At 33.1% G+C, this 9,895-nt stretch overlaps 1 protein-coding gene across 1 annotated transcript; it reads left to right on the plus strand.

Moving 5' to 3' along the window:
* Nucleotides 1–1,397: 1,397 nt before the first annotated feature.
* On the plus strand, nucleotides 1,398–9,506 carry LOC147556757 (inorganic pyrophosphatase 1-like). The gene is made up of 3 exons (XM_086657699.1): nucleotides 1,398–1,915; nucleotides 2,003–2,323; nucleotides 8,947–9,506. The coding sequence occupies exons 1-3, from the start codon at nucleotides 1,778–1,780 to the stop codon at nucleotides 9,313–9,315; spliced, it is 828 nt and encodes a 275-aa protein (XP_086513825.1). The 5' UTR covers nucleotides 1,398–1,777; the 3' UTR covers nucleotides 9,316–9,506.
* Nucleotides 9,507–9,895: the final 389 nt, after the last annotated feature.

Here is a 9,895-nt window from a genome sequence, read left to right on the forward strand (position 1 = left end):
CTTCATCTTCATGATTTTGTTCTTCACCTGCATTATCATGCATAACCTTAGAAGATATATGTGGATTTAGATCAATGAGATCATTACTATGATTCTCATGTTTCTCAACTTTCCCGAAGTCCTCAATAGTTTGATATTCAAGAAAGACCACATTTCTACTTCAAATAATCGTCTTATCGGTTGGATCCCATAACTTGTACCTGAATTTCTCATCTGCATACCCTAGAAAGATGCATTGTTTGACTTTATCATCAAGCTTTGTTCTTTGAATGAAGGAAATCAAAGTTGGAGCTACGATCTCGAATAAAAACCTATACCAATCAAGGAAGCTTTATTTGAATATTAGGCACATTATAGGGCAATACAATTTATTGGTTTAGATTCGTCAAAGATTTTATATAATTTATACGGGAAAACTATAAAAAAAAAAAAAAAAAAAATTTAAAAAAACTGTGTTAATTATTTAGTATGCAATTATTATTTTACTTCTCTTGTATAAAAGGATCCCGATTAAAATTTGTTTGATTCTTCCAAATCCAATAACACAACGAAAAACACAGGTTACACGCTTCGAATAAAACCGGATATCATCTTGAGCATGCATAAAAATATTGGAATTCCACTCTTATTATTAAAAATAGGGAAGAAGTGAAAAGGATGCTGACTCATTATGTTGCAAGTCCCAATCAAATTAGGGATTTATCTATGTAGTTTTAATGAGAGTGAATTGAAGAGGAAAAGAACTTGAATTTTAAAAGGAAATGGAAAGGGATTCTCCCACTTTTACTAAACCCTTAATAAAATGCGAGAATCAAATCTCCCACTTTTACTAAACCCTTAATAAAATGCGAGAATCAAATAAGGTTGGCTTTGGAGTGGGGGATTGAATGTGACCAATTTTAGATAACATACAAAACAAAATGAAAATAAACAAGGAATAAAGTATATAATACTATTCTTATCTATCCTCTTATACATTTATACCTTTAAACCCCTTTATAACATGATTGTTCCCAAAAGCTAAGTATCAATCAAAAAAAAATATAGTTCTCCTCGAATAGAAACTACTAGTGCTTATATTTATCTGTATCTAGTATTCCTACTATGTAAATCGAATTAAATTTAACTATTTATATAAAACATTTCATTAACATAAATTTATTTATATATTATATATTTTTTCTCTTTTCAAATTGTTTTAAACACAAATTATTTTGTTAGGAATTTTACATACAAATAAAGAATATTCTCATCTAGGTTTAAAACATGGACAATTTGATTAAATTCCTTGGAATATTCAATTATTATTCCAATACTCTCACGTGTTTCTAAATCCACAATTATGATGTAGTACAACAAGTAACATATAAATTCACCAATCTTGGGGTTACTAAATCATAAACATCACCACCATTCCAATCTAATGGCCAGTAAAACATGAGGTACAATATTAAATTATTGACGGTTTCATATATCATAAAAGTGTAAGAAGTGGGTGGTAGAGAATTTCTCACCAAGTTAGAAATAAGAACAGCTTATGGCATAAAATTAGAAAGTGGTGCTTGTGGGGGGAGTAATATTCGAATATGATCTAAAATCCGTTATGCTTTTTGGCTTTATCACTTAAATCAATTAAACTTTTTGTTGCTAATTCTTAACACTATAAATACATACTATAAGCTTGTTCTCAATATTGTATCCAAAATCAGCTTAATACTATCAAGTGCTTTTTTACTTCTTGTTCCAAGAAAACCACTGTGTTTTTTTTTGTTTAGAGATGGCTGGAATTGTAGTGGTTTTTGATTTTGATAAAACAATCATAGATCTTGATAGTGATAATTGGGTTATTGATGAGTTAGGTTTTACTGATTTGTTTGAAGAACTTCTTCCTACCATGCCCTGGAATTCTCTAATGGTTAGTTCTTTTTCTGTCTTTCTAGAACTCTGTTTTACTCTTTCTGATCTCTAAACAAGTACTTATACTATGTTTTCTTGATAACAGGATAGGATGATGAAGGAAATTCATTCAAGTGGAAGAACAATAGAAGAGATAGCTAACATCTTGAAACGAACTCCATTGCATTCAAATATAATTTCAGCCATCAAATCAGCTCATTCTCTTGGGTGTGAATTGAGGATATTGAGTGATGCAAATATGTTCTTCATTGAAACAATCTTAGAACATCATGGATTAATGGGTTATTTTTCGGAGATCAACACGAATCCGGGTTTCGTTGATGAAGAAGGGAGATTGAGAATACTTCCTTACCATGATTTCAACCATGGCTGTCCTCTTTCAGTTTGTCCTCCTAACATGTGCAAGGTACATTGTTATTCCTTTATTAATTCTAAACTTTATAACTTTGATCCTTAATTATTTTAACTAAATCCAAACATGACCACTAAAACTTAAGATATAGGAACATGGTATGTCAAGTGTTTGCTACCTTTATGTTCATAATTGATTTAAAAATTATTTTGGGATGTTTAATTTAATGTTTAATAACTAATTATTTGTGAATTCTGATAAAATAACTTTATAAACACATAACGATGACAAAGAATAGCAGGGGATCCAACCAAGTTAATTTTGTGAGCCCACATGAGAGAAAAGTGATCCTTAACCAATAATATTATGTCTAGGATCTCTAGCTTAATCGTGGATCGGTTTATAGTTGGATGACTACAAATTTAGCAAACTTTTTATATATTTGATTAAAGGGGACTCTACCAGTATACTTCATGATACATCTTTTGTTGGCCTAATTAGTTTAATTGTCCTTCTCGAATACACAATTCGATAATGATTCCACTCGACAGATTATATAACCAAGTAAGTAGAATAACAAGTAATAGTTTTATGACCGAGTCGAGTATTGGATACTCTCTCCTTAAGACGTTATTCGTCCCGCAATGGTGCTAGGCCGGGTTGTATATACGAATCGTCTCCCAGGATAAAACAGTCTTACCTTCTTGAAGCGCAGCACTTCTTTCTTCAAGAAACTTCGAACCAAATAAGTAGAGAACTCTCTTAACTTCTTAGACTTCTAATGCAAACTCTAAACTCAGAAAACTAATTGATTTTTCTATATGTAAAATGAAATCTGGATTATGTATATATAGAGATGATTGTGACTATATGGAGAGACATCTATATGGAAAGACATGATCCTAGGGATGTGTCTCTTTTAATTTTAATTCAACCAAGGCAATGGTTGAACCAAGGCAATGGTTCAAATTGCCAACAATCCCCCACATGAATTAAAATTTATTCTATATGAAGACTATGCAAACTGACAATGCATACAAACTAAGAGAGTTCAAATGGAAGTTGTTGCATCAGGAGAGGTGGCTTTTGGCTTTGAACCTTCCTTAGTGTATGACTACCGGACTTACTAATTGATTAGTGAACATGATGTCTTGAACTATTCAATTTTCGCAGTAAGTCGATACAATAGCCAACACACAACTTCTTCCGTACATATTTGATTCTTTGGTTGTGTCCTTTTCGGCCCTGGACAGCTCCTGGATTCATGAGTGCTTTAGAGAATTCCGCCTTAAGACATTCTCATAGAACCGGCATCAGTTCTACACTCACATAGGTGATGTCCTATGAAGAGTACCCTGACGTACCCCACTTGTTTACACAAGAATATAGGCATCATTAAAAGCATCGCTTATCCTATCACCTGACAGGCAACACTGATACTTAGGAATGGGTAAGAGAATGACTCTTTCAGTGTTACTGGCGAGTATTTCACATTTATGTTGTCCCTTTTGAACCTAGATCTTGGGATCTCCAGTCAACTAGGTTGGGTTTCTATTGCGATCTACTCATTTACTTTAGGCTTTAAGCCCATTCCCCTTGATAGCTTGTACATTTGCTCTTTCGATAACCCCTTTGTAAACGGATCCGCTAGGTTATCCTTTGATTTTATATAATCAATTGTTATAATTCCACTTGAGAGCAAATGTTTAACGGTATTGTGTCTTCGACGTATGTGTCGAGATTTTCCGTTATACATTTTATTATGTGCCTTGCCAATTGTCGATTTACTATCGCAATGTATTTTAATAGCAGACACCGGTTTTGGCCAAATTGGAATATCCTCTAGAAAATTACGAAGCCATTCAGCTTCTTCTCCAGCTTTGTCTAAAGCAATAAACTCTGACTCCATGGTTGATCTTGCTATGCAAGTTTGTTTTGAGGACTTCCATGAAACTGATGCACCACCTATAGTAAAAACATAACCGCTTGTGGATTTAGAATCGTTTGTATCTGAAATCCAATTTGCATCAGTATACCCTTCAAGAACTGCAGGGTATTTGGTAAAATGTAACCCATACTCCTTAGTATATCTTAAATATCTAAGAACTCTTATCAGAGCACTCCAATGACTTGTATTTGGATTGCTCGTAAACCTACTCAATTTACTTACTGAGTATGCAATATCAGGTCGTGTACAATTCATTAGATACATCAAACTACCAATTATCCGAGAATATTCTAATTGGTTAGTACTATGACCCGTATTCTTAGTTAGATGTAGACTAAGGTCTACTGGAGTTTTTACAACTTGATTATCATTTTTGTTGAATTTCTCTAAAATTTTCTCAATATAATATGATTGAGATAAAACTATTCCATTAGAAGTTCGACATATCTTGATTCCAAGAATTAAGTCTGCTTGACCTAAATCTTTCATATCAAATACTTTTGATATCATTTTCTTCGTAGATTTGATCATATCTAAATTGCTACCCATTATTAACATGTCGTCTACATACAAACATAGAATTATAACTCCGTTGGTAGTAGATTTAGTGTAGACACATTTATCACACTCGTGAATACTAAAATCATTTGACAGCATGGCTTTGTCGAACTTTTCGTGCCACTGTTTTGGTGCTTGTTTTAGCCCATACAATGACCTTACTAATTTACAAACTTTCTTTTCTTGACCAGATACTATAAACCCTTCTGGTTGTTCCATATAAATTTCTTCTTCTAATTCGCCATTCAAGAAAGTTGTTTTATCATCCATTTGATGTATCTCTAAATTATATAGGGCTGCTATAGCAATTAGCACCCGAATTGATGTTATTCTCGTAATAGGAGAATATGTATCAAAATAGTCTAATCCTTCTTTTTGTTTAAATCCTTTTGCGACAAGTCTTGCTTTGTACTTGTCTATGGAACCATCCGTTTTTAATTTTCTCTTGAAAATCCATTTATAACCCAATGGTTTACATCCCGGTGGAAGATCTACTAACTCCCATGTATGGTTCTGAAGGATAGACTCAATTTCGTTATTTACGGCCTCTTTCCAAAATTGAGATTCAGGAGAGGACATTGCTTCTTTGTATGTTTGCGGTTCTTGTTCTAACAAATATGTGAGGAAATCAGGACCGTATGTTTTGACAATTTTTTGTCTCTTGCCTCTTCGGAGTTCCTCTTTATTTTCTCCTGCTTGTGGTTCTTGAACCACATTCTCTTTATCATTTTGGTTTGTATTTTCATTGTTATTAATATTCTCAAATTTCCTCTTTTGAGAACTTTTCTCATCGTCTAATTTACATGGAAATATGTCCTAAAAAAATGTAGCATTTCTTGATTCGATTACCGTATTAACATGTAAGTCTTGAATTTCAGATTTATGTATGAGAAATCTGTATGCACTACTATTATGTGCATATCCTATGAAAATACAATCGATAGCTTTCGGTCCAATTTTGACCTTCTTTGGTGTAGGAATCGCCACTTTTGCTAAACACCCCCACACTTTGAGGTATTTATAAGAAGGCTTTTTTCCTTTCCATAACTCATAAGGAGTTTTATCCTTTTTCTTATGAGGCAATTTGTTCAAAATATAGTTTGCTGAAAGCAAAGCTTTCCCCCACAAATTTTGGGGTAATCCTGAACTTATAAGTAATGCGTTCATCATTTCTTTTAAAGTTCGATTTTTTCTTTCAGCGACTCCATTTTGCTGAGGCGAATAAGGAGCCGTTGTTTGATGGATAATACCATTTTCAGCACAAATATCAGCAAATGGCGATTCATATTCACCACCTCTATCACTTCGTAAAGTTTTGATCTTTTTATCGAGTTGATTCTCAACTTCACTCTTATATATTTTAAACTTTTCTACGGCTTCATCTTTACTTCTTAACAAGTAAACATGACAATATCTAGTACTATCATCTATAAACGTGATGAAGTATTTTTTCCCACCTCTTGTCTGAACCGTTTTTAAGTCACATATATCACTATGTATTAGTTCTAACGGTTCTGTGTCTCTTTCAACTGAACGGAAAGACGACTTAGTCATTTTTGATTCGACACAAACTTCACATTTATGATTGGGATTTAAATCAAATTTAGGTATAAGGTCCATGTTAATTAATCTTCTTAAAGAATCATTATTAACATGTCCTAACCTCTCATGCCACTTCATACACGAATCAACAATATAAGCAGAATCATTAATTTTATTAATCTTAGGAATAATGGTCATTACATTCATCTTGAACAGACCTTCACTTAAATATCCCTTTCCCACGTACATCCCATTCTTAGTAAGAATAAAATTATCAGATTCAAATACAAGCTTAAAGCCGTTCTTACTTAATAAAGAACCAGAAACTAAGTTCTGTCGGATGTCGGGTACATGAAGCACATTTTTCAGAGTTACTTCCTTGCCAGATGTGAATTTCAGAATGACTGTCCCGTTCCCTTCAATCTTTGAAGTTGCTGAATTTCCCATTAGTAAAGGTTCAGCATTTTCCACCTTTTTATAAGATGAGAATACTCCTTTATCTGAACAAATATGACGAGTAGCACCAGTGTCTACCCACCATTCTCTTGGATTATTTACCAAGTTTGCTTCAGAAATAACGGCACATAAATCGATCACCTTAATATCATCAGACAAGTTATCACTCACTTTGTCTTTTGTCTTTTTCTTCTTGAAAATTTTCTTCCAAGTTTTGGAGCGACAATTCTTAACATGATGCCCTTTCTTGTTACACGTATAACAAGTCCCTTTGAACTTCTTAGAGTTCCCTTGATATTTTTCTTTTCCTCCACGAAACTTCTCAGGATTTTCTCCATGAGTTGGAGGGACAGAAATGTTTCTGATTTTGCTTGCCATTTGTCTGTTAAATACAAAATTTAACAGACCTCATTAGAGTCCCACAATATAATATTGTAATTGCATTTCAACACACTGTTATATATTATATTCGTTTCAATTCAAACTAACTAGTCAAAACTAATTATATGCATATATAGAAAGCAATAAAATAGCACATCATATTATTGACGACTTTGTGTAAATTCAAACATGGTTACAGGAGAATCTAAGTTATCAAGACACCTTCGCGATAAAGTGTAATCTACATACTACTTCTAACATTATAATTGAAACCCAATAAGTTGTGGCCACCGCCCTGGTCTCATTGTTTCTTATGTGATAGTATGTTAACAAAAACTGATAACTAAAAGTTCATAGAACTCTCTGGACTCCTCGTGAAGGAAAGAATCAAATGTAACATGAATAATTAAATTGGACAGTAACTTTGGCAATCACTTGTTACCCAAACATTGCTACTGTCTACTCATATCTTATGGAAATAAGAAACCCAACTTTTCATGCATTGGTGTACTTGGGTATAACCCCATTAAGTTGAACAACAGAGTCAGACATCACTTAAGTAAGTCTAATGATAAATTATATAATTCAAACTTGAAATTACATCAACAAGTGCTAACATAAACCAAATCAATTTAACATTTGATGTCAGTAAGTCAACATACTGTAGTAGACATACTTATAACATTATATTGCCAATATGTGGTTGCCACTACATGGGTCTAGTTAGTTTTCTGAGATGTATAACAGGAATGTGATCAATGTCTTACGGAAATCGGATTTATAGGATATTTAAACTAAACAGTCAAGTCCTTATTCATTCCCTGTACTAAAGACAGAATATTCTTAGGTTATTATTATGGTAAGTTGCTCATGGTAGTTCTGTATAAGAACCATAACCTCTTGACAACGTGCAACCAATTTGAAATAGGCATATGACGATGATGAGGGAACACAATCTTGCATGTGTACTTCAGGCATGTCTTTCTTTAAAGTCGTTGCTATATTATTGATCATAATTATAATAGAAATACTTCAGAACTAAAACGTCCCTGGAATAGTGGTGCATAAGTAACCAGAACAGGAAACAACATAACTATGACAGACACTTATTTATTTAGGCAAATAATAGTAACATCGGGCATCATCATATTATAAGGGAATTAAATTGTCGAACAGAATTTCGAGAAAGTTAAAAGGAATAACGTCTTAAGATTGTTGGCCTAATTAGTTTAATTGTCCTTCTCGAATACACAATTCGATAATGATTCCGCTCGACAGATTATATAACCAAGTAAGTAGAATAACAAGTAATAGTTTTATGACCGAGTCGAGTATTGGATACTCTCTCCTTAAGACGTTATTCGTCCCGCAATGGTGCTAGGCCGGGTTGTATATACGAATCGTCTCCCAGGATAAAACAGTCTTACCTTCTTGAAGCGCAGCACTTCTTTCTTCAAGAAACTTCGAACCAAATAAGTAGAGAACTCTCTTAACTTCTTAGACTTCTAATGCAAACTCTAAACTCAGAAAACTAATTGATTTTTCTATATGTAAAATGAAATCTGGATTATGTATATATAGAGATGATTGTGACTATATGGAGAGACATCTATATGGAAAGACATGATCCTAGGGATGTGTCTCTTTTAATTTTAATTCAACCAAGGCAATGGTTGAACCAAGGCAATGGTTCAAATTGCCAACATCTTTTTCATCAATTGTGTGTTATTAAAATAATCATAATTAAGTATATCATAAGTAGCTAAACATAATTTTGTGTTTTATTATGCAGGGATTAGTGGTTAATCGTATTAAAGAAGAAGCATATGCACAAGGGAGAAAACGATTAATATATCTTGGAGATGGAAAGGGTGATTTTTGCCCTAGTTTGAAGCTTGAAAAAATGGACAAGCTCATGCCAAGAAAAAATTACCCAGTTTGGGAATTAATTTGCAATAATCCATCACTAATTAAGGCAGAAATCCATGAATGGATCGATGGGGAGGATCTCGAACGCATACTTCTTCAACTTGTTAACACAATAATCTATGAAGAACATAACGACGATATATCGACTTTAATTTCGACCGACTGCAAGTTTCACACTATTCCAGTTTCTAGCCATGAGTCTTTCCCTCAAGCTCTTCCAGTTCCTCATTGATTAGAAGATGAAAATTTTAACAAATTTGGCTGAAATTAATGTACCCAAAATTTGTCTGTTTTACTGGTTTAACTAAATTAGGTTTAGGATTTTAATTCTATATGTACTATAATTGTGATTTGTAAAGTTCCTTTGTTCCGATTATCCTATTGTGCCTCTTTACAACTTTATCAATTCACTTAGATTTTACACATCAAGTGTCGAACCTCCATCCACCTGGACCACCCATCACTTTGACAGGGCATCCTAAATTAATCAGAAAATGTTCTTTAACTTTGGAACACGAAAGCTTTGAAGTACAAATAAAGAACTCGTCCTCAATCTCCAAGAAAACATATTTTTTTCTCATTACTGGAAAATCAATAGCCATACTATGAAGTATGAAAAATCAAAACTCAAGATCATCAATGCTAAATAGATCAACTCAAACAATACTAAGGTGCTGTTTGTTTTTCTTTTTGGGTCTGAATCTGAACTGGCTGAATCTGAACTGGCTGAATCTGAAATGACTGAATAATATTACAATTTGGATGTTTGTTTTTAAATCTGAATTACAAAATCTGACTTACGATTTTGACAT

This window comes from Eschscholzia californica, unplaced genomic scaffold, assembly GCF_041429995.1.
Source record: "Eschscholzia californica isolate CP2 unplaced genomic scaffold, dmEscCali1.0.p SCAF_2, whole genome shotgun sequence".
In the NCBI taxonomy this organism is placed as follows: domain Eukaryota; kingdom Viridiplantae; phylum Streptophyta; class Magnoliopsida; order Ranunculales; family Papaveraceae; genus Eschscholzia; species Eschscholzia californica.

Bases quoted from the DNA above. Each gene is read 5' to 3' on its own strand.
- LOC147556757 (XM_086657699.1), top strand. From the start codon at position 1,778: ATGGCTGGAATTGTAGTGGTTTTTGATTTTGATAAAACAATCATAGAT. The intron at 1,916-2,002 runs GTTAGTTCTTTT...TCTTGATAACAG, and splicing joins TGCCCTGGAATTCTCTAATG to GATAGGATGATGAAGGAAAT. The intron at 2,324-8,946 runs GTACATTGTTAT...TTTATTATGCAG, and splicing joins GTCCTCCTAACATGTGCAAG to GGATTAGTGGTTAATCGTAT.